General features: G+C 37.5%; 1 protein-coding gene across 3 annotated transcripts in view; it reads right to left on the bottom strand.

The window, feature by feature from the left end:
- The window catches only part of SHISA6 (shisa family member 6), a 568,935-nt gene that overhangs the window by 450,636 nt on the left and 91,554 nt on the right, over positions 1-26,745 (bottom strand). For all 3 annotated transcript variants that reach the window (XM_044672701.1, XM_044672702.1, XM_044672703.1), the window contains exon 2: positions 4,526-4,686. In XM_044672701.1, the coding sequence (XP_044528636.1) occupies positions 4,526-4,686 (161 nt within the window). The remainder of the gene's footprint in view (positions 1-4,525; positions 4,687-26,745) is intronic.

Raw genomic sequence — 26,745 nt, 5'->3', positions numbered from 1 at the left:
TAGCTCTACCCTATTTATTCTTTAGACTTTAGCCATCAGGAATGTATACATCCCACCCCAATTAGAATTAAGTGTATGAGGGGGGAGGTCTATGATCCACAAGGGCTAGTGAGTGACAAATCAAAAACAACTGACTGCCCCCCTGGGCAGTCAGAAGCAAGGTTAAAGCTGTCATTTGTCCATGTAGAACTTGAGGATGGATATAGGAAATGATGCAAAGAACTATCTTTTAAATGTGATGGTAACTTCCTATGAGGAGTATTTTGCCCTTTGAACTTGGCCTTAGAGGAGCTTTGATTTCTCAAACTGCTTCCCTTTGGATTGTCACATGGGTCAGTGGAAGGCTAATTCCTTTTCTTTGGCTTTTCTGGAGGCACTAGCTTCTGAAGAGGCCTCTTGCCTTGGAGGAGGCCTCGTGGCTAGAAGCCTTGTTTAATTAACCTCTGTGCCCCCATTTGCTGGGGCCTTTGAAGTCCTACCTGGTTCAGACCTTTGGACCAGGCCCAGAGTAACTCTCTCTCTCTCTCTCTCTCTCTCTCTCTCTCTCTCTCTCTCTCTCTCTCTTTCTCTCTCTCATTTTCCCTACTTTCTCTCTTCCTGTTTGTAAATAAACTACCATAAAGTCATTCTGTCTTGAGTCAAACTTTCTTTCATTTGGAAATTAAGCAATCAATTCCTGGCAACCAAAACTCTTAAATATTCAGTCCAGTCATAATTTACCCCTTACACCCAAGATTCTGTTTCCACATGGATTTCCTGGTAATCCTCAACCCAAAATCCTGGTGGTGTCTTCAGCCAGGGTTCTACGAATGCAGCCTCCTCCAAAGCCAAGGCAGGAATATCAGTCATTCACCCAGCAAGCTGATGCAGGAACCAGGGAGAAGGTCGCCTTCAAGCTAGGAAAGGAATCTCTAGAACCAATCTCTCCAATTGCCAGGAAGGGAATAAATCTAGACCATTCTGGTTTCCTCTTTTAGCCTTCTTTTTTCCACATTATTTCTTGTCACTTCCTGTCACTCCCCCTTCTTCACAAAAAATAATGGCAGTCTTTCAATTTCCTTCACACTGCCCTAAAGGGGTGGGCAGTGGCCTTTGGAGTTGTCACTTACTCTAGTAAGTGATTTGTGAATTCTCATACTTAATAAGTAGGGGTACTTTAAATTCTAGATTTGATTAGCTAAAACTAGACAAGGGGAGAGTTAATCCTATCTTCACATAGTGATGGAAGGAAGATGGCTAAAAGAGCCATGTGGAGGAGGGCCCATGTAGTTAATTTAGAATAGACTTCTTTCTCTCTGAATGCCTTCTCTTATTCAAGTAAATATTAATAAACTCTATGGAAATTAAGAAACAGAGTTTAATTCAGTTTTAACAAAAGAATAAAGTCTTGGGAATAGATGATCAAGCTTGGACAGAAGAAGGCATAAAGTTAACAAACATTTTCTAAGTACCATATGTCAGACTCTGTGCTAAACACTGGGGATATAAAGACTGACAAAAATTGCTCTGAGGGAGTTCTCAGTCTGCTGGAGGAGAAAATATGGCAAATAACTATCTGAACATAAGTCAGGATGAATTGGAAATAATCTAGAGAAAGAGGAAAGCTCTAATATTAAGGAGTTCTGAGAAAGACTTACAGAATATAAGCCATTAGCTAATACTTGAAAGAAGACAAGAGGTAGGAATGAGGAAGGAGAGAAGGGGAAGAGTACTGAAGGTATGGGGATCAGCCAGTGAAAAAGCTATCTAGATTTACAAGATATCTTTGAGAAGAACAGCAAGGAGGCTTGTATTAATGGATCACAGGTTCATGGAGTGAAGTAAATCATAAGAAGACTGGATGGGGCAGTTGGGTAGCTCAGTGGATTAAGAGTCAGGCCTAGAGATGGGAGTCCTAGGTTCAAATCCGGCCTCAGGCATTTCCCAGCTGTGTGACCCTGGGCAAGTCACTTGACCCCCATTGCCCACCCTTACACTCTTCCTCCAAGGAGCTAATACACAGAAGTTAAAGGTTTAAAAAAAAGACTGGAAAGGTAGAAAAGCCCAGGTTGCAAAGAATTTCAAATACTAAACAGTAGAGCTAATATCCTGAAGTTAATAGGAGACCACTAGAGTTTATTGAATGGAAATGTGTGATATACTTGGACCTGCATTTTAGGAAAATCAAACTGACCAATGAATGGAAGATGAACTAGAATAAGGAGAGACTTGAGTCAGGGATATCAACAAGAAAAGTATTGCAATAGTCCAGGCAAATTTATTTCATATTCAAGCATTCCATTGTTAGCTAATTTGACCTATTTGAATATCCCACATACCATATGCTATATCCTTTCTCTTAATTCTTACCTTAACTGTCCCCGATGGTACAAATGCTCTCCTAACTCAACTTTTCTTGACCTACCTACAAGGCTCAGTTCAAATGTCTTAAAAGGACCTTTCTTGATTCCCCATAATTGTGACAGGGTCAGAAAAAATGCATGCAGTGGTCAAATACTGACAACAAAATAGTAGGATTTTTGATACTAAGTTATCCTAAAATCTCAGAGTCATGAACAACTTCTGAGAAGGAATGATTCCAAGATAAGATTTAGAAAGAATTTTAAAGAAGTATTGTATTCATGTCTGAAAATAAAACCTGCGTTAGGTTTAATAATGGTTGACAGCTATACCTTATCAATATCAACACTGGGATAAAATGCAGATTCTGTTTGCTCTTTGTTATTTAAAGCCCTTCACAACCTGTTTCCAACCTATTTTTCCAAATTTATTTCATATTCAGGCACTCCATTGTTAGCTAAATTGACCTATTTTAATGTCCCACATATCATATTGCACCTTCTATCTCTGAGTCCTTACCCTTATAGAGTGAATGCTCTCCTTCCTCACCTTTGCCTTTTAGAATACCTGGCCACATACCAATCTCAATCAAATGTTTACACAAGGCCTTTCTTGATTCTCCATTTGTAAGCACTTACCCCATCTGTTCCTGTCAATTGTTTTGTATTTATTTATCTTTGTACTTGCCCACCACCCACCATTAAAATGCAAGATGCTTGAAGCCTGGAATTGTTCTGTTTTTGACTTTGTAACTCCAGCACCTGGCACTATTTCAGTGCTTAATAAGTCCTTATTGTTAAATAACTGTCAAATAATTTGATCAAGTAATTTATTCTCTCTATCTCATATTTTTCTTATTTATTAATTAAAGATAATTATTTTACATATTCACAAAATTATTTAGCAATCAAATAAGATCTGCTTGCAAAGATGCATGAAAAAAAGTAAAGTATACTATAAAATATAATTATAATATTGGACATTGTTTATATTTTTCCTTAAATGAAATACATAGTAATATGATTGGCATAAAGCTAGGTTTTTTTTCATTTTATAAAGGGAAATAAATTACTAAAAATTACTGCATCTATTGCTTAGGATAAGTAATCTCTCTGTTTCTTGGCAGAGGTATACCCTAATTGGTAGTTCAATTCACCTTTCTCATTCTCATGTATTCCCAGGTTTAACAGGCTCACAAGATACAGTTGACCATATCAAAAAATAATCTTTTTCTAAATCTGAGTCTCCAGGACTGAGGTAACCACCTGAGCCACACTTAAAGGTTGATTTTTATTTGTTTTTTTACTGTTCAGATATCCAGTTTTATCCTCTCTACTGTCCTAACTGTCCAACATCCTAACTGTCCAAAAAAGGACTCAAATATTTTTCAGCCATTCTCCCAATTCTAAATGATCTTAGCAGGGCACTGGTGCATAAGGACACAGAGACAAACTTAAGAGTTTATAATCTAAACTGTATGGCAAGACTGCAAGAGACAAGATATGTGTTGAATAGTCCTTATAATCTTAAATTGAAGTATATTTTTTCTTTTCTTTTTTTAATATTTCTAAAAGCCTAAGCAGGGTCAATATTTTAAACATATAATTGAACTTATAATTAAATATATCCTCAGAGAATGACTATCATTGCCTATAATGATTACTGCAGGTTCTTTCTTGCGACATTCTTTCTGGTTTCTTGTTAACAGTGTATAATCGCTAAATCATACTTTTCTCAAACTTGCAGGATTTTACAAAGCCTATCTTATCTCTGTCTCTCTTATAAGGACTATTCTCTTCAGCTCATAAATTGATGAAAATTTCTCTAATTCTGAATCATCTCTAGACAAAGTAATTCTTCAGTCTTGGTCCATCCCAACATCTGATACCTTTGTCTGTCTAGAACATCTGATGTCTTATACTACACACCACACAACTCCAAAATCTATTTTTTTTCCTCTGAGAAAATGATTTGGATGCCTTTTAGCTTACAAGTTCTACTTACATGCAACACTCAAATCCAAAGCTTTCTAATACGGGGAAAAACTAAAAAGCTAGTAAGTTGCAAAAAAATTCTAACTTCTAAAAAATCTGTTTACTGTAACACAGTAGGCCTCCTAAGGAGGCCAGAGAGATCACTTGATTATCCACCCAGCTAGAGAAGAAAGGCTTAAGGATGAACTTACCTGTTGTAGGTTTGGATGTACGCACTGGGGTATAGTGGTTTTTTGAGGAGGATCTGACTGGTGTGTTCTCTTTGGGAGAGGTATCAATAGCTGAGATAGTCTCTCTTTCACAGTGTGCTATTGGGATTGGTCCCTGCTGCCTTAAGATATCAGCAAGAGCTCTGAAAGAACAGATCAAACACACAATTAGATTTAAAAAACAGGTGCATCCACAACATTCTAGGACTTTTAGTTTACTTTTCATTGAAACTCTGATTTATTGAATGAAGACAAAAAGCTTCATTATTGAATGAAGACAAAAAGCTAGACAAAAGCTAGACACAGTTTATTTCTTAATACTTCCTGCCTCATCCCATATAGGGATTGTTGTTATTCAGTCTTCTTTTTAGTTAGGTCCAACTCTTTATGACCACACGTGGATTTTCTTGGTAGAGATAATGGAATAGTTTGTTATTTTCTTCTCATCTCATTTCACAGATACAGAAACTGAAACCAACAGTACTAAGTGACTTGCACAGGGTCACATTAGTGTTAAAGGCCTGAGTTGAACTCTGTAAGATGAGTCTTCCTGATTCCATGCCCAGAACTCTTTGCCATCAGTGGAATAAACATTTTGAGAGATTAGGAAGGGTAATATAAGAAGAAATTATGAGTCCCTTTGACTATCTTGGCTTTAGGGATGAAAAAGTTCCAGCAAATGGATATAGTACAAAGCACTCAAAATATTCAAAACAGAGAGAAAACATAGGGAAATTAGTTAAGAAATCAAAAACTCTTGATTGTCAATAAAGGACCTAAGTTGATTCCTAAGAAAATGAAACCTATTTGGAAAAATAAATTTAGGGTAATCTAGTAATGAAGTGATACGTAATTAAGAATTGGGGTTGAGTAGCTACCATATTATTTTAATTTTTTTAACATTTAATAATATTTATTTTTTAGAAAAGTTAACCTGGTTACATGATTTATGCTCCCACCTTCCCTTTCACTCCCCCAATACCCCCCCCACCCATAGCCTATGCACATTTCGACGGGTTTTAACATGTGTCATTGATCAAGACCTATTTCCAAATTGTTGATACTTGCATTGGTGTGGTAGGTTCAAGTCTACAACCCTAAGCATATAAGCCTTGACCCATGTGTTCAAGCAGTTGCCTTTCCTCTGTGCTTCCAATCCTGCACTCCTTCCTCTGAATGTGGGTAGCGTTCCTTACCATAAGTCCCTCAGAATTGTCCTGGGTCATTGCATTGCTGCTAATACAGAAGTCCATTACATTCTATTTTACCACAGTGTACTGGTCTCTGTGTAGAATGTTCTTCTGGCTCTGCTTCTTTCACTCTGCATCAATTACTGGAGGTCTTTCCAGTTCACATGGAATTCCTCCAGTTTATTATTCCTTTGAGAGCAATAGTATTCCATCACCAGCATATACCACAATTTGTTCAGCCATTCCCCAATTGAAGGGCATACCCCCATTTTCCAGGTTTTTGCCACCACAAAAAGCACGGCTATAAATATTTTTGTACAAGTTTGTTGATTTATGATCTCTTTTACAAACCCAACAATGGTATGGCTAGATCAAAGGGCAGGCATTCTTTTATAGCCCTTTGAGCATAGCTCCAAATTGCCAGCCATAATGGTTGCATCAGTTCACAACTCCACCAGCAATGCATTAATGTCCCAATTTTGCCACATCCCCTCCAACATTCATTACTCTATCATTTTAGCCAATCTGCTAGGTGTGAGGTGATACCTCAGAGTTGTTTACATAGGCATTTCTCGAATTTCTTCTCTAGCTGGGTGGATAATCAAGTGATCTCTCTGGCCTCCTTAGGAGGCCTACTGTGTTACAGTAAACAGATTTTTTAGAAGTTAGAATTTTCTTGTAACATACTAGCTTTTTAATTTTTTTCTGGTATTAGAGATTTAGAACACTTTCTCATGTGCTTATTGATACTTTTGATTTCTTTATCTGAAAATTGCCTATTCATGTCTCTTGCCCATTTATGAATTGGGGAATGGCTTTATTTTTTATACAATTGCTTTAACTTCTTGTATATTTGAGTAATTAGACCCCTGTCAGAGTTTTTCATTATAAAGATATTTTGCCAATTTGTTGTTTCCCTTCTGATTTTGGCTACATTGTTTTTGTTTGTACAAAACCTTTTTAGTTTCATGTAATCAAAATCATTAATTTTACATTTTGTAATTTTCTCTAACTCTTGCTTGGTTTTAAAATCTTTCCTTTCCCAGAGATCGGACAAGTATACTATTCTGTGCTCACTTAAATTATAGTTTCCCTCTTTATATTCAAGTCATTCACCCATTCTGAATTTATCTTGGTGTAGGGAAGGGGTCGGCAACATATGGCTCTCAAGCCATATCTGGCTCTTTTGAGGGCCAGATATGGCTCTTTCTGCAAGAGCCATTCAGTCAATTTTTTTTCAGGTGCTGTTACAGGAACACTGTTACAGGAGTGCACACTGTGAGCACTGTACAGCTCTCACAAAATTACATTTTTAAAAATGTGACGTTTATGGCTCTCATGGCCAAAAAGGTTGCCAACCCCTGGTGTAGGGTGTGAGATGTTGATCTAAACCTAATATCTCCCAAATTGTTTTCCAAATTTCCCAACAGTTTTTGTCAAATAGTGGATTCTTGTCCTAAAAGTTGGGCTCTTTAGGTTTATCATACACTGTCTTGCTGACATCACTTACCCCAAGTTTATTCCACTGATCCTTCCTTCTGTCTATTAGCATAGTATAGTTTAATATCTGGTACTGCTAGGCCCCCTTCCTTCACATTTTTTTTCATTATTTCCCTTGATATTCTTGATCTTTTATTATATCAAATGAACTTTGTTATAATTTTTACTAATTTAGTAAAGAAGTTTTTTGGTAGTTTGATAGGTATGGTGCTAAATAGGTAAATTAATTTGGGTAGAATGGTCATTTTTATTATGTTAGCTCATCCTACCCATGAGCAAACAATGTTTTTCTAATTCCTTAGATCTAGTTTTAATTGTTTGGAAAGTGTTTTGTAATTGTGTTCGTATAATTCCTGTGTTTGTTTTGGTAGATTCCTAAGTATTTTATGTTCTCTATGGTGATTTAAAATGGTATTTCTCTTTCTACCTCTTGCTGTTGTGATGTGTTGGAAATATATAGAAATGTTGATTATTTATTTGCATTTATTTTGTATCATGCAACTTTGCTAAAGTTCTTGATTATTTCTACAACCTTAGTTGATTGTCTAGGATTTTTTAAGTAAAACATCATATCATCAGTCTCCTCATTGCCTATTTTGATACCTTCAATTTCTTTTTCTTCTCTAATTGCTGCTGCTAATGTTTCTAGTACAATGTTAAATAACAGAGGAGATAATGGGCTTCCTTGTTTCACTCCTGATCTTATTGGAAATTTATCCCCATTGCAGATGATGCTTGTTGATGGTTTTAGGTTTATACTGTTTATTATTTTTAGGAAAGGGTTAGGAGAGGTCAAGCAGCTGCTTTTTGCTCTGCCTCCATCTTAACCCGGAAACTGTGAGTAACTACTATTTTAAATGAAACTTTGCAATAACCTGTGACACTGATCATAGCTGGATATTTTTTTCACCTTAGAGTTGTCTGTCTGCATATAGCTCCAAATGGCAAATTCAGTGTCTTGCCTTATTTTGTGCATCCCTAGAGGTTGACCAGTGCCAGCTCAGGTGCCAGAGGTATGCAACCAAGTTCAGTTAAACAAACCTAAATAATAAGTGACTAAATGTGTTTGCAAATTGTTAGGTGAACGTGAATGGGGCAGTAAGGCAGGCAGGATAGTCAGCAGGCAGTCAGGCAGTCTGGGTTCAGGTCCCATCTGGGTCACCATAAACTGTGAGGTGAAAGTGAAGGGAGCAAGGTAGGAGGATTGGAGGAATGAGAGAAAGGAGAGAGGAAGGTAGAGGAAGGGCAAGGAAGGTAGGGGTCCCTAGCCCCAGCAGGGGGAAAATTGACCAGAGCCCTTTGGACTTGAATAAAAGATGACAGAGCAATTTTAGGGTTTTAAATAGCTAGGTTTTATTTAGATGAGGAAAGGGAAGGTCTAGGGAAAACTAGAAGGTAGGAAGTAAGGGAAAAGGGCACCAAGAGAGAGATCAGGGTCTCAGGGTAGAGAGTGCTCCAGGGTAGAGAGAGCTAGCCAGAGCTCAGGGTAGAGACAGCTCCAAGGTAGAGAGTAGAGCTTCCAGCATAGAGAGAGCTAAACTTCCAGGGTCCAGAGAGAGAGAAAAGGTGCCATAATTTCTCTTTTATACTTTCCCTGACACCTCCCATGAAGGAAGTAGGAGTTGTCAGGGGAAATTGTAGTCTTCCAGGGCTTACAACCATTCCAAATGACACAAAATTAAGGAGTTATTTTTTCTGTTAAGTCACTTCTGAAGAGCAGAACCTTTTGAAGAAAAAATATGTAGGACAGAAGTCTTATAATTTAGTGACATTTATATAGCAATTTTATATTTTGGGCTTTACTGAGATTGATCAAGAATCTTCCCCATGGCTCTTTGAGAGAGGAAGCTGGCAAGAGATATCTCACTTCCTCTATACATCCTTTTTTATCATCAGCTAGATAGTGCCTATCCCAAGAAAGCATTCTGAATTTAATTTTGTACATATTTTATATATTCTTATGTGCATTCATGTTATATCCCTTGATATAATTAATGTAAACTTCTTGTTGTCACCTCTGCAGAAATGGCCAATGTAGTCATATTCAAAATCTCACTAGTTGAACACAACAAATCAAATAGAACTGCAATCAAAGACATTTGAATGTCGATGTGGTATAAAAGAAAATATCCTGGATTCTAGCTCTTTTTAAAATGAGGGAGTCATGCTAGAAGATCTCTAAGGTTTCTTTTAGCTCTGATGTTCTTTGGTTTTGTCATCAGCTGGACATTAAAGTCACATCTCCCCCACTACTATCCACCACATATTATATTCATTAATCGCTGTCTATAATAGGAAAGACCAGTGGAGTACACTTTTGGTGAAATTGTGAACTGATTTCCCTTTTGACATGCATCATAGAATTTGGAAAAGTAACTGAAATCCCTATATTCTGATCTAGAGGCCATATGGAATGTCATATACTCCAAGGAGGACAAAAACATGAATAAAAGTCCTGCGCATATCAGTACCTCATGTAGTGGCAAGGTACTAATGTTAATCAGTTGGAGGATGACTGAAGAAGCCTATGCTACCTGAATATAATAGAATAATACTCAGAAAAACATAGTCATACTTAAATGAACTGAATTAGAGTAAAGTAAGAAGAATCAGGACATAATGACTACAAATTTAAATGGAAAGAAATACAATGAAATTGAATACTGTGTAATTATAATGACAAGGTTGTCCCTAAAGATAAGGAGGGGGACTATAGATATGGAATACTATACAAAATCAGATACTAGGGGGCAGCTGGGTAGCTCAGTGGAATGAGAGTCAGGCCTAGAGACAGGAGGTCCTAGGTTCAAACCCGGCCTCAGCCACTTCCCAGCTGTGTGACCCTGGGCAAGTCACTTGACCCCCATTGCCCACCCTTACCAATCTTCCACCTATGAGACAATACACCGAAGTACAAGGGTTAAAAAAAAAATCAGATACAATGTGATTTTTAGTTTGCTGACTTCTCTTTTGTCATATTTCTTGCTTATTTGAATATTTATGTTTTTTAGAAGGGGTGGAATATTGGACAAAAGAGAAAGGCAAAGACATTTGGAAATGAAAGTGTTGTGAGGAAGATTTATTTAGCAGTTTATGTAGCAATAGTTTATATGGACCTAGCAGGAAGGACTGGAGCATTCCAAGATGGAATGAAGGAGCAGGAAGTTGCTTGTGCCCTGAGAGAGACTCCATTAGTGGTTGGCACAAACTGTTGCTAGCCCTGGGAGATCTCAGACCTGCATCCTGATTTCCCTGGGATCCTGAGTGGTGGTGGTTTCTAACAAGTGGACAAGACCTTCAGAGCTGCACCAAGTGGAGGAGGAGTTTGGGATCTGGTGGACAGCATCTCAAGCACACTCTCCCTACTTGGGTACCTTGGACCACCTTGGCTTTAGGCATCCTGTGATCATCTGTGGATAACCGTGAGAACCCTCAAATCCACCCTCAGCCCTTTAGCTGTGCTGGTCAAGCCTGCCTGGAACCAGGTTTGAAGCAGCCCTCCCAATGACTTCTGCACTGCTCCTTTTTTGGCCCTGTCTGCTTAAGTCACTAAAATTAGAGTAGACAAGTCATCTCCTTGCCCTGTGGTTTTGCCCTTTTAGGTTTTAGTGTAGAATTCCCTATCCCACCTTTATGAGTTAAACATAATTAAAACTGTTAAAACCTTTTACCTTGCCTGCTGGTTCCATAGACTCTGGCCTAGTGGTCAGCTGGAAGACCGTTAGCTTAACTGCCATTCTGACTGTTAACAGTTAATACCAGCTTAGCAGTGAACTCTGGTCTCCCTATCCTGGTCCTGACTCTCCTCCAACCCAGTGTGTGTACCCACAACCATTTAGATTATATTTTAACATCCCTGGTGCCCCCATCTATTTTTACAAAAAGAATATTAAAAATAAAATTTATCACTATTTTTTTAAAGGCCAGGGATTTGAAGATAATATAAATGGCCAGATCCCATTTTTTACAGAAATGACAATTATGAATTACCATTCTCCAGCACTCAATCACTCTATCTTCTCTGATATCCACTTCAGAATTTATAATACTATATTAGGCAAGATGAATACGAAGTTAGGGAAGATATGAAGAAGATTCATCCAGCCCTGAGGAAGTTTATATCCTTTTAGGAGATGAATGAAAACCTATAGCCATGTTGGCGAACCTATGGCACATGAAGGCCTCTCCATGGGCATGCACAGGCAATGTGGCTTAGCTGGTGGGGAGGCTGGCCCCACCCCCAAATGCAGGGGGTTGGGTATTCTAGCCTTTTTCCACTGTTGCAGGAGCTGAGCTCAGCTGAGGGCACACCCTATGGCCCTGGTGGCCCAGCAGTGGAGTTGGCCACATCCCTCAGATTGGGGATAGATTCTCTACACCTATTACCCTGCAAAAGATACAAAGTCCTTTTAGTCTTTGTGGACACTTACTGGGTGAATAGGTAACAGTCCTGCTTTTGTAAGCAAAGAATTGATTGGGTCTAGGCACTCCTGATTATACTGACCCTAATTAAAATAAAAACTTAAGCAAATCTAGGGCTAAGCCCCATTCACCAAGCCCTAAGGGAATATGCTAATCAGATCTTCCCTAATCCTTCAAAGGAGGATGGAGAGGAAATCATACACCCAGCCCAAAGGGATTAGATCAACTACCAGTTCCATAGGAGGGTCCTCATCAAGCCAATCTATTCACCCCCACCACTGTAAAATTGGAAGGGCAGAATACATGGATTCATGTCTCTCACATTAAACCCTTTATCCCCCCTGAAACAGGTGGTGGTCTTCTTCTGGGTTTTAAACTATGCACTCCCAGCTACCTGGGTAGATAATTCCCTAATTTAATTAGCAGTAGCTAAAGCAGGTCCCTCAAAGTGAAGAAAATCCCTGTCCCCTAGCCCAACATCTCAAAGATCTACCAAATGCCTGAGGCTTCCAGATTATTTGCATCCACTTCAGTTTTAGTGGCAGCTTTCACTTTGAATATCCCCAGGCCTGCTGGTATAAATGCTTTGATAAGAGTTGGGTCACTGGTCTTTTCCTTTTAATATGACTTGTGCACTGTGTAGAAATTGTACTGGGAGCCCTGTCACCTCCAAGAAGTGAATGACATGTATTCCTCTAATTGTACATACTGGTATCCTTGGTGGCCACACCCCTGCACACAGTCGGGGAGCAGGGCACACAGTTGGGGGTGGGGCATGGCATGCAATGGGGGTAGGCACTGGCACTCATTTTGGTTGGGGGAGCATGGCATGGGAACCCCACAAAGTTCCAAAAAGTTCCCATCACTGACCTATAGCATGAGAAAATTTAGCCATAATAGAGAAGTAGAGTTTTTGGCTCATTTTATGATTGGGCAGACATGAGGCATAATAGATAGTACTGAGCCTAAAATCAGGAAAACTAATCTTCCTAGTTTAAATTTGGTCTCAGACATTTACTAGCTATGTGACCCTGGGCAATACACTTGGCACTATTTGGGTCAGTTCCTCATTTACAAAATGAGCTCGAGAAGGAAATGGCAAACCACTCATAAAGTCATAAACAAATGAATGACAGCAAAAGTGGGGTGGGGGAAGCAAACTGGATTTGGATCTGTAGGACAAGGGATCAAAACCTAGCTCTACAACTTAGTATCTGTGTGACCTGGGTGTTAGTTTCCTCACTCTTAAAATGGTTTGACTAGATAATCTATAAGGTCCATTTCAGTTCTAAATGCTATCATTCTGAAGGATAAAACATTTAGGTTTCAGATCTTTTCCTTTCTGGTACTAAAACAAAGTTAGGCCATTTCTATAAGAGATGAGCATTTTAATTATGAAACAAAAAATAAAAATCTCTGGCATCTATATTTCTGTTGGTTAGGAAGAAGAGTACTTGACAAACATTATTCTGTTAAGTTTTATGCAAATAGCTCTATGTCCTAAGATGCTGAACTGTACTTGAGAGCTGAATGATTAAAGAGGGTATGGTGTGGTCCTATGGCTATAGCTGTCTGTACTGTGATTCAGGAGCTTTGTCATTATGGTGACTTCCTGGCACTCAAAGAAAATACTTTGTCACTGTGCTTATTTCTTTTTCTTCTATCCTTCAATAAAGTAAAACCTTTAGGTTTCTTCTATATCAAGTAAACTCTAACATAAAAATATGTTAGAAGTTTTTGTCTTGCTCACAAGTCCCTAATATTCATTTATTTTTTTTAAACCCTTGTACTTCGGTGTATTGTCTCATAGGTGGAAGATTGGTAAGGGTGGGCAATGGGGGTCAAGTGACTTGCCCAGGGTCACACAGCTGGGAAGTGGCTGAGGCCGGGTTTGAACCTAGGACCTCCTGTCTCTAGGCCTGACTCTCACTCCACTGAGCTACCCAGCTGCCCCCACAAGTCCCTAATATTCAATCAATTATGTGGTCAAGAACAATTACTTAATATGATTTCCTAAAGACCTATGGAGAAAAATAGCCATAATATCTGCCAGCATCGTGACCTTCCTCTTCTCTCCTGTCCCTCTCCATTTTCATTCCCCATTCTCCAGGGCATCTAATAAATATATTATGTTGATTCTAAACTGATCTTTTTCATTCTTACCTAATTAATTTGGATATGCCAGAGGAAATGGGTTAAGGTATGAACTATTTTATACAGCAGGAATATTGGTCACTAAGAAGTAATGAAAAACGTTTTGTAAAATATTGTGGTCAGAAGGGAATATTAGGGTTGGGGAAGGTACAGGAGAGGAAAAACCTGAAGTGATAATGAGAGAAGAAAGGAAAGATTAGTAAGCAAAGAATGAAAATGTAAATGTCATAAAAATATACCACTCAAAGGAAATGGGCAAGAATAAGTGTCATGTCTGTTTGAGATGCAAGCAAAATACATAAAGTTCTAAAAGAGTCACCATTAAAACCATAGCCTGGCCTTTGCCAGAAAATAATTGAATAAATAAATTAAGATGATGCCTGCCCTTTTATATTTTAAAGTTTCAAAAGTCTTTAAATGCATCATATCTTGGTTGATCTTTATAATAGCACTATGAGAATCTGTATATGACACAAAGACACAGAGAAAGGAATTGAAATATGTGTGAGAAATAATAAAAAGACAGAGTATGAGAAAGGAAGTATTGGATAACTATGGAAATGGAGGTTGGGGCCAGATTGTAAAGGATTTTAATAGCCAAATAGAGGAGGTTATATCTGATCCTAAAGGAAATCAAAAGTCATTGGAGTTTATATTTTTAAGGGAAATTACATTTTTAGATATGTGTTGGGAAAGTCACTTCTGAACTATGGTGGTGGCTATGAGTATAACAAGGAGTGAGAAGAAGTAAGAAATGTAGTGAAATTAGAAACAAACAAACAAAAATCACCGCATGAGATATGTGAGATGGAAAACAGTGAGAAGTTGAGGTTAATGATTGGGTTGAGAACCTTGAAAAGATGGTAGTGTTCAATGTAACCAAAAAGAAAAGCCACTTTATTCTCTTGACCCCTGACATTTCTCCAAAAAAGCAATTATTCACAAGCATTCAGGTTTTCATGGATACAAGTAAAAAAGAAACTTAAAAAGATAACACAAATAACTAACAGAAGCAAAAGCGAATCTCTAATCCCTAACTTCCTCACTCAGCACCCCCTACAACACAGGTCACCATATTCTTTCAGGAAGAAATAAGTCAAAAGTAGAATTTGCAACAGAATGCAACTCTATACCAATATCGCTACAACTCCACCTTCCTCCATATCTATAAATAAAAATGCAGAAAAGCAAGTCAAAAGATTGTTTTGGCTGGGGAGGGGAGCATGGAAGTGGTTTGTGCTGCCATATTGTTCAACCAGAAAAATAAGGAACAGAGGAAACAGGGGAAGTATGTGAATGTCTATCCCAAGTCTGAAGCAAGTATCCTTACTGACATTCAGCTATGGCCAGTTCTGTCCTCCAAGAAGTCATGTGGGATAGAACTGAATTGCCCTGAGTGAGAAGATGCTGAAAAACATTTGCAGAAAAATGAAATTATCAAAGATATCAGGAAGAAAATGCAGAAATTGGGTAATGGTTAGATTCAAAGAGTAGTTTAATGGTTCAGAGTCAATGTCACTGGAGACTTCATTCAAATATCTTGGGGTCCTGTGAGTTTTAACATTGTTATCAATTACTTGAATGAAAAGAATAGATATATAAAGTTTAGAGACTAACATCCTAGAATGAAAGAAAAAAAGACCTTTATAAACTAGACTAAAACAGTGGTATCAAACTCAAATTGGAAGAATCTCTGATGTAGGAAACCACAAATTTAATATTATCTATCTTTTATTTTTATTTTGCTAAACATTTATCAATTACATTTTAACCTGATTTGGGACATTCTTGAGAGATTTGCTGGCAGTAGGAACAATAAAATTCTGGGTTGAGGGCTGAATCTAATAAGATGAAATTCAACAGGGATAAATTTAAAGTTTTAAACTTGGGAATAGAATATCAATTCTACAAAAATAATATGGGGAAAACAAGAATGAATCACAGTTGTTCTGAAAAGAATCTGGAGAGTTCAGTGGGATTCAGTTCAAAATGAGTTATTAGTGTGATACTGCAACTAAAAATGTTAACCTAATTTGTGCTTCCTTATGAGGGGCTTAGCATTAAGAAAGAGGGAAGGGGTTTCTGGGTTAATATGGTGGCAGAGTAAAAAACAGCTGCTTAACCTCTCTTAATCCACACATGTAGGAGTCCTCAAGAGCACATAAAAACAAACACAGACAAACGAAGGGATCCCATAACAGGGCTCAGCATTGAGGATACGTGGGATTGGGGCATTTCCATGTTATAAGGGAGTGAAATAGCTCTCATTAAAATGCAAGCTGAGCAACCCCCTTCCCCCACATCACCTACGGGGCCAAAGCCAGATCACAAGAGATACAACTAGACTTAAGACCAAAGGAACCTAAAGAATGTAGACCAAACGTGGGTGGGAGGATAAAGCTGAGAGGGTGTATGGAGCTGTGACTTGGATAAAAGCTGTTCCACAGCTTGATAGGATAGGCAGAACTGCCTGACCCAGTCTTCTGACAGAGAAAGAAATAATAATAGTGGCAAGCCAGTCACAAGAACCCTGAAAGAGAACAAATAAAGAAGAAATCTTTAACACTCAACAACTTTTACATAGAAAAAATCCAAACAGAGCAAAAAGCAGAGGAGAACAAACAAGTAACCACATCCAAAACTTCCCAAAGAAATGAAAACTGGTCACAAGCTCTTGAAGAGTTCAAACCTGAGATCATGAGAAAGATGGAAGAGATTTGGCAAGAAAAGTGGGAAATAGCTCAAAAGGAAATTAACAGTTTAAAAGACAGAAACTCCCAATTGGAAATAAAAATTAAATAGCTAGGAAACCAAAAAGGAAAATCATAAGATTATAACAAAAAACCAATATCTAAAGACCAGAATTGGGCAAGTAGAAGCCAATGATCTCTCGAGACAGCAAGAACAAATAAAGCAAAGTCAAAAGACTGATAAAATAGAAGGAAACATGAAATATCTCATTGAGAAATTGACAGATCAAGAAAACAGGTCTAGAACAGACAATATGAGAATCATTGGTCTTCCTGAAATAGCAGGATTCAATAGAAATTTGGACTCCATACTAAAAGAAATTATCCAACAAAACTACCCTGAAGTTCTACAGCAAGAGGGCAATATAGACATTGAAAGGATCCATAGATCACCCTCTACACTAAATCTTGAAAAGACAACCCCAGGAATGTAAATAAGAAACAGAGGGGAAAGAAAGAAAACTCTAATTTTTAAATTTGCCACTTTAAGGGCCTTAATAATATCAAATTATTTGTATTCCTATATGGAGAAATGTTATGTATAATTTTCAAAAACTGTATTCACTATTATTGTAATTAGAAGAATTATTCATAGGGAGAGGTTGGAGTACTAAATCATCTAAGATCAGATGGGGCAGAGAAAAAAAGAGGGGGTTAAATAGTAGATGGCACCAAGAGAAATTTGAATGAATAAGAAAAATAGGATATTCTATACCACACAAAGAGAGCATGGGAAGGGGAGGGGATGAATACTATTATAAGAAGGAGAGGAAGAGAGCATTAAGAGGTAATATTTAAACCTTACTCTCAGAGGAATTAACCCTGAGAGGGAAGAGTAGCTATATCCATTGGTATATAGAATTCTATCTAACCCTATTGAGAAAGTCAGAAAGGATTAACCAAGGGGAGCAGAGGATTGAGGAGGTCAAAAAAGGGAAGGGAGGAGATTGATTGCTCATGGGTAGGACAAGCCAATATAATAATAATGACTATTCTACCCAAATTAATTTACTTATTTAGTGCCATATCTATCAAAATACCAAAAAAAAAACTTTTTTTCTGAATTAGAAAAAACTATAACAAAGTTCATTTGGAAGAACAAAAGATCAAGAATATCAAGGGAAATAATGAAAAAAAAACATGAAGGAAGGTGGCCTAGCAGTACCAGATATTAAATTATACTATAAAGCCGAGGTCATCAAAATGATATGGTACTGGCTAAGACAGAAGGGAGGATCAATGGAATAGACTTGGGGTAAGTGATGTCAGCAAGACAGTGTATGATAAACCCAAAGAGCCCAACTTTAGGGACAAAAATCCACTATTTGACAAAAACTGTTGGGAAAATTGGAAAACAATTTGGGAGAGATTAGGTTTAGATCAACATCTCACACCATACACCAAGATAAATTCAGTATGGGTCAATGACTTGAATATAAAGAAGGAAACTATAAGAAAATTATGTGAACATAGAATAGTATACCCATCAGATATATGGGAAAGGGAAAATTTTAAAACCAAGCAAGAGTTAGAAAAAATTACAAAATGTAAAATGAATAATTTTGATTATACCAAATTAAAAAGGCTTTGTGCAAACAAAAACAATGCAAGCAAAGTCAGAAGGGAAACAACAAACTGGGAATAAATCTTTATAACAAAAAAAACTCTGACAGAGGTCTAATTACTCAAATATGCAAGGAGCTAAAACAATTGTATAAAAAATTAGGCCATTCCCCAGTTGATAAATGGGCAAGAAACGTGAATAGGCAATTTTCAGATAGAGAAATCAAAAGTATCAATAAGCACATGAGAAAGTATTCTAAATCTCTAATAATTAGAGAAATGCAAATCAAAACAACTCTGAAGTATCACCTCACACCTAGCAAATTGGCTAAAATGATAGCAGGGGAGATTAATGAATGTTGGAGGGAATGTGGCAAAATTAGAACATTTTGTCCATATGGCTGATGGAGTTGTGAAGTGATCCAACCATTCTGGCTGGCAAATTGGAACTATGTGCAAAGAGCTCTAAAAGACTTCCTGCCCTTCAATCCAGCCTTAGCATTGCTGGGTTTGTACCCCAAAGAGATTACAGATAAAGAGACTTGTACAAAAATATTTGTAGCCACGCTCTTTGTGGTGGCAAAACCTGGAAAACAAGGGTATGCCCTTCAATTGGGGAATGGCTGAAGAAATTGTGCTGTACGCTGGTGATGGAATAGTATTGTGCTCAAAGGAATCCTGGTTGTGAAGGAGAGGTGAAGGGGAAAGTAAAAACATGTAACCATGGAAAATTTTTCTAAAAAAGTAAAATATTTAAATCTGAAAAAAAGAAAGAGATTGAACTCAGAAGCCTAGAGAATCTGTGAGAAATCTATGTGTTGCTGACCTTCTAGTGGTCACTGACAGTCTAGAGTGAAGCTTTCAATAAACTAGTTTTTCCCATTGTTTTTTTAAAAAACAAAAAAAGAGGGAAGGTGACATCCCCATTATATTCTATCACTTTCTGACCTCATTTGGAATATTGTATTTAATTTCAGAAATCATAATTTAGTAAGAACATTGAAAAATTGGACAGCATCTAGAGCAGTGATTCCTGAAGTGAGCACTACTTCCCCCTTGTGGGTGCTGCAGCAATCCAGGGGTGCTGTGATGGCTACAGGTGCGTTTATCTTTCCTATTAATTGCTATTAAAATTTAATAAAAATTAATTTACATGGGGCTAAGTAATATTTTTTCTGGAAATGGGGCAGTAGTCCAAAAATATTTGGGAACCACTGATCTAGAGAATGAAACCAAGATAGTGATGGCTCTGAAGTTCATGATATATAAGGACCTGTTGATAGAATGAGACATGTTTAGCTTTCTTTTCAAAGACTCAAGGGACGTGACTGTATTCAAGTATTTAAAGGACTGTCATGTGGAGAAAGTATTAGATATGTTCTGTCTGGCCCGAAAGATGAGAACCAGTTTACAAAGAGGTCATTTTAAACCTTGATGTCAGGAAATACTGTCATTAGATATATTCAGAAATGGAATGGGTTTTCCTGAGAAGAAGTGGGTTCTCCATCCTTGGAGGCCTTCAATCAGAAGTTGTCATACATATTATTGTGGGGATTCCTTCTTGTATGAGTTGGATTGGACAGATGCTGGTATTTCTTATATCTCTCAAATTCTGTGATTCTCATTCTGAGGTTCACTGTATACAAATTTATCACAAAATCCAATTCTGGAATATTCTCCCTCCTTCTTACTTATTGTTCAGTGCATGGTTAAAATTTCTCTCTTCTCCCTAACTTCTGCCCTAATAGTAACATACTTCAACATATATATTTTGGTAATTCTCCAAATACCCAAATGCTCTAATTCTCAGGTCCTCAATCTACTTGATTCCTATGATCTCCTCCATGTTAGCTACACACAAAGAAAGCCATAACCTTGATCTTGCCTTAACCCACAGTGTTCCATTTCCATGTTCACAAACTCTAAAATTCTTTTCCTAGTCCTAATCTCTTCCCATCTTTTGCTATATCTTACAAATTCTTCTTCACCCTCACCATAATTTCCACTTCCTTTATCATTCAATTAGTTCATAAGCCATCAGTTTTGCACTGCCTATACTCACCTTCCTTGATCCTTGATTAACTCTATTGAACTTTTTATCTATTTATCCTATTACTAGTTAAAATTTAACACACTGCAACTCTGATTTACTCCCACCCTATGCCACCTTTGTTACTATTCATATCATACTGAATGAAGCTGGAAAAAATTCACAAAGCCATACTAATTGGATCCAAAATAAATTTATTTTATCTAAATTTAGTAGAGCCCTCCCTGGAGAAAGGCAAATATTCTATTCTTTCTAAAAAATTCAAATATCACATCATTCACAGCATCTGTTTAAGCTTTCTTATGTCTCTTCAAGCTTTCCACAGTACTGTCTACCTTCATCTTAGTCAAAGACCTTATTATTTTCCCAAAACTCCTGAATATTCATCAAGACCTACCCCTTTTTTAAACATCTTCCCCACTATCTCCTCCATCACTCTGGTCTCAGAATTAGAGGTGATATTTCTTAACCTAGGCATCTTCTAGATACACCCCTAATCTCAACCTATCCTGACTTTTCTTCAAATTGCCCTCACTATTGTCTGCTCTCTCTCCTTTCCTATATCCCTCTCTCTCTCTCTTCTTCTCCTATTATATCCATTTATTTCTTCCCTGCTATCTACAAACATGCTTTTGTCTCCCCACCTTCCTTGAAAAAGCTCTCAATTGAACTCACAATCCTATACCTGAAAAAGCCATCTCTATTAGATATCTCTACTTCGTGTCTTCTAACTCTCTTTTGAAACTTTTAGAGCCATAAGGCACTTGGTTAATACAGAGACAAGTGATTAGTAAATTCATAAATATAAGCATTTTTATTTTATTATCAAGGACAGGCATTTGTACAAATTCTGTCATTAATAAACAAACGAATTAAATATATTTCAAATTTCTTTAAGTTTGCTTGAATTTCACTGCATTCAAATTTCATTGAGAGGCAACATGGTAGATAGGGCCTTAAAGCCAGAAATATCTTGGTTCAAGTATTTCCTCTGATATACACTGACTGTATGACCCTTTAAGAATTACTTCCTGAAGCAAGGTGGCACAGTTACAAAAATAAGCGTCATCCAGCCTCTTCAAAAATACTTCACTGCACAGAGGTCTAGAAAATACTATATCTAAGTTGGGGGGAATCAGTTATTTCCCCAGTCCAGATCTCAATAGAGATTTGCAGCCACAGGGGATGTAGTGTGGCAAGGAGCGTGCCACACAGAAGATTCTAATATACACTTACTGAAAAAAGACTGAGGCTGTACTAAAGGTGCAGAAGAGATCTCAAACCTATAGAAATGGAGCACTCATATCTCAGGTAGGATGCCTGATATGTGAATTTCAGAAATGCCAATAAGCTTACAACCCAGATCTAGGTCATAGATTAAAGAGAAGACCTGTCTCTGGAGAGAAGTCTTCCTGAGTAAGAAGAGGTCTGGGGATTTGACTTTGTGACTTAGTTGAGGAAGAAGTGAAGAAGCCAATAGCATTAGACTCACCTAAAAATCTTGAATAATTAAGAGCTCTAGCAAATTTGTAGATTACAAAAAAGTACCACATAAATCATCACTTCTATATATCACCAACAAAACTCAGCAGGAAGATTTAGAAAAATTTAATTTAAAATAATTCTAGGTATATATAATATATATAAAATATCTAGTACTTAACAAAACAAAACCATGAACATAATTACGAAACACTTTTTACACAAATGGTCAGACACCTTGGAGAATGTTAATTACTCATGAGTAGGCTAAGGCAATATTAAAAAAATACCAATTCTGCCCAAATTAATTTATTATTTAATATAATGCCAATCAGACCTGAAAAGTAAAAACATAATTCATCTAGAAGAATAAAAGGTCAAGAATATCAAAGGAATAAATGGGAAAAACGTGTGAAACAAGGTGGCTTAGCTGTACCAGATCTCAAACTGCACTATGAAGCAATAATCATCAAAACAATCTGGTACTAGCTAAGAAATAGAATGGTGGAACAATAGAATACATCAGGTACACAATATACAGTTGAAAACAACAATAGCAATCTAGTTTTTTATAAGCCCAAAGCTTGGGGCGGGGGGGTGAGAATTCACTATTTGAAAAAAGAGCTGGGAAAACTGGAAAACAGTGTGGCAGAAAATAGATATAGATCAATATTTCACACCTTATACCAAGATAAGATAAAAAAATAGTTATGTGATTTAGACATAATGAGTGATATTATAAGCAAATTACAGGAATGTGGGTTAGTAACACCTCAAACCTATCAGATTCATTAATGACAGTGAAGGAAAATGATAAATGTTGGAGGGGATGGGGCAAAATTGTGACACGAATACATTCTTGGTGGAATTGTAAACTTATCCAACTATTCGGAAGGGCAATTTTAATTCTGTCCAAAGAGCTATAAAACTAAATACCCTTTGGGTTCCGGGTTAAGATGGCGGCAGAGTAAGAAGCAGCTCTTAACCTCTCCTGACCGAAACACACAAAACTCCTCAAGGGGACATAAAAACAAGTCCAGACGAACAGAGGAACCCCACAACAGGGCACAGCGTGGAAGGTACGTGGAATCGAGACATTTCCAGGCTATAAAGGGCTCTCACTAAATCGCGGGCTGAGCAACCACCACCCCCCACCCCCTCCACACACAAAATCTATAGCTCTGAAGCCAGCTAAAAAGAAATAGAGCAAGGTTGGGGCACCCATCAAGTCATTGGCAGCTCCGGGGCCTGTTCCTGAGAGCAGCAAGATTTAGGACCCCAATAAGCCAGAGAACGCAAGCGAAATCTGAGTGCGAGGGCAGAGAGTGGACGCCCAGCGCAGAGCGCACAGGCACTGGCGGAGGCGTGGGTGGAGGCAGACACAGCCAGGAACCAAAGCTCTGAAAACCTGAGTGAGGAACCAGTGCAGACCGGTATACGACTGTGGAAGCAGCGCCCTGAGACTTGTAAAGGAACCTCTTGCAGAGGATCAAGCAAGGGGGTCCACTAGGGGGCTTGACCTTGGAAAAAACCAGAACTCAGACCTCAGTTACCAATAGACCGCAGACAGACACTGAGCGCGAGGATAAACCTGAGAAGCTGCTGGGCTAATGATGGCTACCCAACCTCAGGAAACTCAGAAGAGAAAGAATAACAACAAGAAAAAGAAGCCCTTAACACTCGACAACTTTTACACAGAGAAAATCCAGACAACCGAGCAAACAGAGGAGGAGAACAAACAAGCATCCGGACCCTCCTCAAATAAGGAAAACTCCTCACAAGCTATGGAAGAGTTCAAAACTGAGATTTTGAGGAAAATGGAAGAGATCTGGCAAGAAAATAACTGTTTAAAAGGTAAAATCTTGCAATTGAACACCAGAAATGACGAGATTGAAAAGGAATTCCAGAAGATTATGGCCAAAAACCGAAAGATTATAGCCGAAAATCAATCCCTAAAAGCTAGAATTGAGCAATTGGAAGCTAACGATCTCTCAAGACAGCAAGAACAAATAAAACAAAGTCAAAAGACTGAAAAAATAGAAGGAAACATGAAATATCTCAATGAGAGAGTGACAGACCAAGAAAACCGGTCTAGAAGAGACAATTTGAGAATAATTGGTCTTCCAGAAAAACCAGAAATTAATAGAAACCTGGACTCCGTACTAAAAGAAATTATTCAGCAAAATTGCCCTGAAGTCCTACAACAAGAGGGCAATATAGACATCGAAAGGATTCATAGAACACCCACTACATTCGACCCAGAGAAGAAATCGGTTAGAAATATTATTGCCAAATTCAAAAGCTTTCAAGCAAAAGAAAAAATCTTACAAGAAGCCAGAAAGAGACAATTCAAATATCAAGGAGCACCAATCAGGATCACACAGGATCTGGCAGCCTCCACGCTAAAAGACCATAAGGCTTGGAATACGATGTTCAGAAAGGCAAGAGAGCTGGGCCTGCAACCACGGATCAACTACCCATCAAAATTGACTATATATTTCCAGGGGAAAGTATGGGCATTCAACAAAATTGAAGAATTCCAGGTATTTGCACAGAAAAGACCAGGGCTAAATAGAAAGTTTGACATCGAACCACAAAAATCGAGAGAAACCTGAAAAGGTAAATAAGATACAGAGGGGAAAGAAAAAAAAACTCATAATTTTTAAATTTGCCTTTTTAAGGGCCTCAGTGAGATCTAATTATCTGTATTCCTATGTAGATAAATGTTATGTATAATTTTCTGTAGTGAACTCTATTCACTATTATAATATTCACTATTATAGTAATCAGAAGAATAATTCACAGGGTGAGGATGGAACACTAAATAATCTAAGATGGCATGGGGGATGGGAAAGAGGGGGTAAATAGCAGGGAACACCAAGAGAAACTTGAGTGAATAAGAAAATAGAATATTTTATTACACACAAAGAGGGCATGGGAGGGAGAGGGGACAAATACTATTATAAGAAGGAGAGGAAGAGAGCATAAAGAGGTAATAATCAAACCTTACTCTCAGTGTAATCAACCCGGAGAGGGAAGAGTAGCTTTATTATACATTGGGATAAAAAACTCTATCTAACCCTACTGAGAAAGTCAGAAGGGATAAACCAAGGGGAGCAGGGGAGTGGGAAGGTCAAAAAAGGGAGGGGAGAAGGAGGAGGGAATTCATAAGGCCTTTAAAAACAAAAAGAGGGGGAAAAATAAGGGAGGGGGTAGAAAGGAAAGTTAATCAAGGGAGGGGATAAGGGATAGGGTCTTAATAGCAAACCACTGGTTTTAAAGGAAATAGTTTAAGGAGAAGGGGTAGGAATGGGGGAGGATTTGAAAATGTCAGCAAATGCACAACTGATGATCATAACTCTGAATGTGAATGGGATGAACTCGCTCATAAAACGGAAGCAAATAGCAGAGTGGATTAGAAACCAAAATCCCACCATATGTTGTCTACAAGAAACACACATGAGGCGGGTGGACATACACAAGTTTAAGGTTCAGGGCTTGAGCAAAATCTTTTGGGCGTCAAATGAGAAAAAGAAGGCAGGAGTGGCTATTATGATTTCTGACAAAGCCAAAGTAAAAATAGATATCATTAAAAAAGACAGGGAAGGTCATTACATCCTGATTAAAGGCAGTATAAACAATGAGGAAATAACACTGCTCAATATATATGCACCAAGTGGCATAGCATCCAAATTCATAAAGGAGAAACTGGCAGAGCTCAAGAAGGAAATAGATAGTAAAACCATACCAGTGGGAGATCTAAATATTCCTCTGTCAGATCTAGATAAATCAAACCGAAAAATAAATAAGAAAGAGGTAAGAGAGGTGAATGAAGTCCTAGAAAAATTAGATCTAATTGATATGTGGAGAAAAATAAATAGGGACAAAAAGGAATACACCTTCTTCTCAGCTGCACATGGCACATTCACAAAGATTGACCATGTTATAGGGCATAGAATCATTGCAAACAAATGCAAAAGAGCAGAAATAATAAATGTAACCTTCTCAGATCATAATGCAATAAAAATAATTAGTAAGGGCACTTGGACAGGAAAATCAAAAACTAATTGGAAATTAAATAATATGATTCTTCAAAACCAATTTGTCAAAGAAGGAATCATAGAAACAATCAACAATTTCATTGAAGAAAATGACAATGATGAGACATCCTACCAAACTATGTGGGATGCGGCAAAGGCAGTACTCAGGGGGAAATTTATATCCTTGAGTGCATATATTAACAAATTAAGGAGGGCAGAGATCAATGAATTGGGCATGCAACTCAAAAAATTAGAAAGTGAGCAAATTAAAAATCCCCAGATGAAAACTAAATTAAAAATACTAAAAACCAAGGGAGAAATTAATAAAATCGAAAGTAAAAGAACTATTGAATTAATAAATAAGACTAGGAGCTGGTACTGTGAAAAAACAGATAAAATAGACAAAGTACTGGTCAATCTAATAAAAAAAAAGGAAAGAAGAAAACCAAATTGATAGTATCAAAGATGAAAAGGGAGACCTCACCTCAAATGAAGGGGAAATTAAGGCAATCATTAAATACTACTTTGCCCAATTATATGGCAATAAATATAACAATTTAGGAGATATGGATGAATATTTACAAAAATATAAACTGCCTAGATTAACAGCAGAAGAAATAGAATACCTAAATAATCCCATATCAGAAATAGAAATTGAACAAGCCATCAAAGGACTCCCTAAGAAAAAATCACCAGGGCCTGATGGATTCACAAGTGAATTCTATCAGACATTCAAAGAGCAACTAATCCCAATACTATACAAATTATTTGATATGATAAGCAAAGAAGGAGTCCTACCAAATTCCTTTTGTGACACAAATATGGTACTGATTCCAAATCCAGGGAGATCAAAAACAGAGAAAGAAAACTATAGACCAATCTCCCTAAAGAACATAGATGCAAAAATCTTAAATAGAATACTAGCAAAGAGACTCCAGCAAGTAATTAAGAAGATCATCCACCATGATCAGGTGGGATTTATACCAGGAATGCAAGGTTGGTTCAACATTAGGAAAACCATCCACATAATTGACCATATCAACAGTCTAAC

Source organism: Gracilinanus agilis, chromosome 4 (assembly GCF_016433145.1).
Source record: "Gracilinanus agilis isolate LMUSP501 chromosome 4, AgileGrace, whole genome shotgun sequence".
NCBI lineage: Eukaryota > Metazoa > Chordata > Mammalia > Didelphimorphia > Didelphidae > Gracilinanus > Gracilinanus agilis.
Note: the sequence above shows the minus strand (reverse complement) of the source record. Positions and strands in the feature narration are given on the sequence as shown.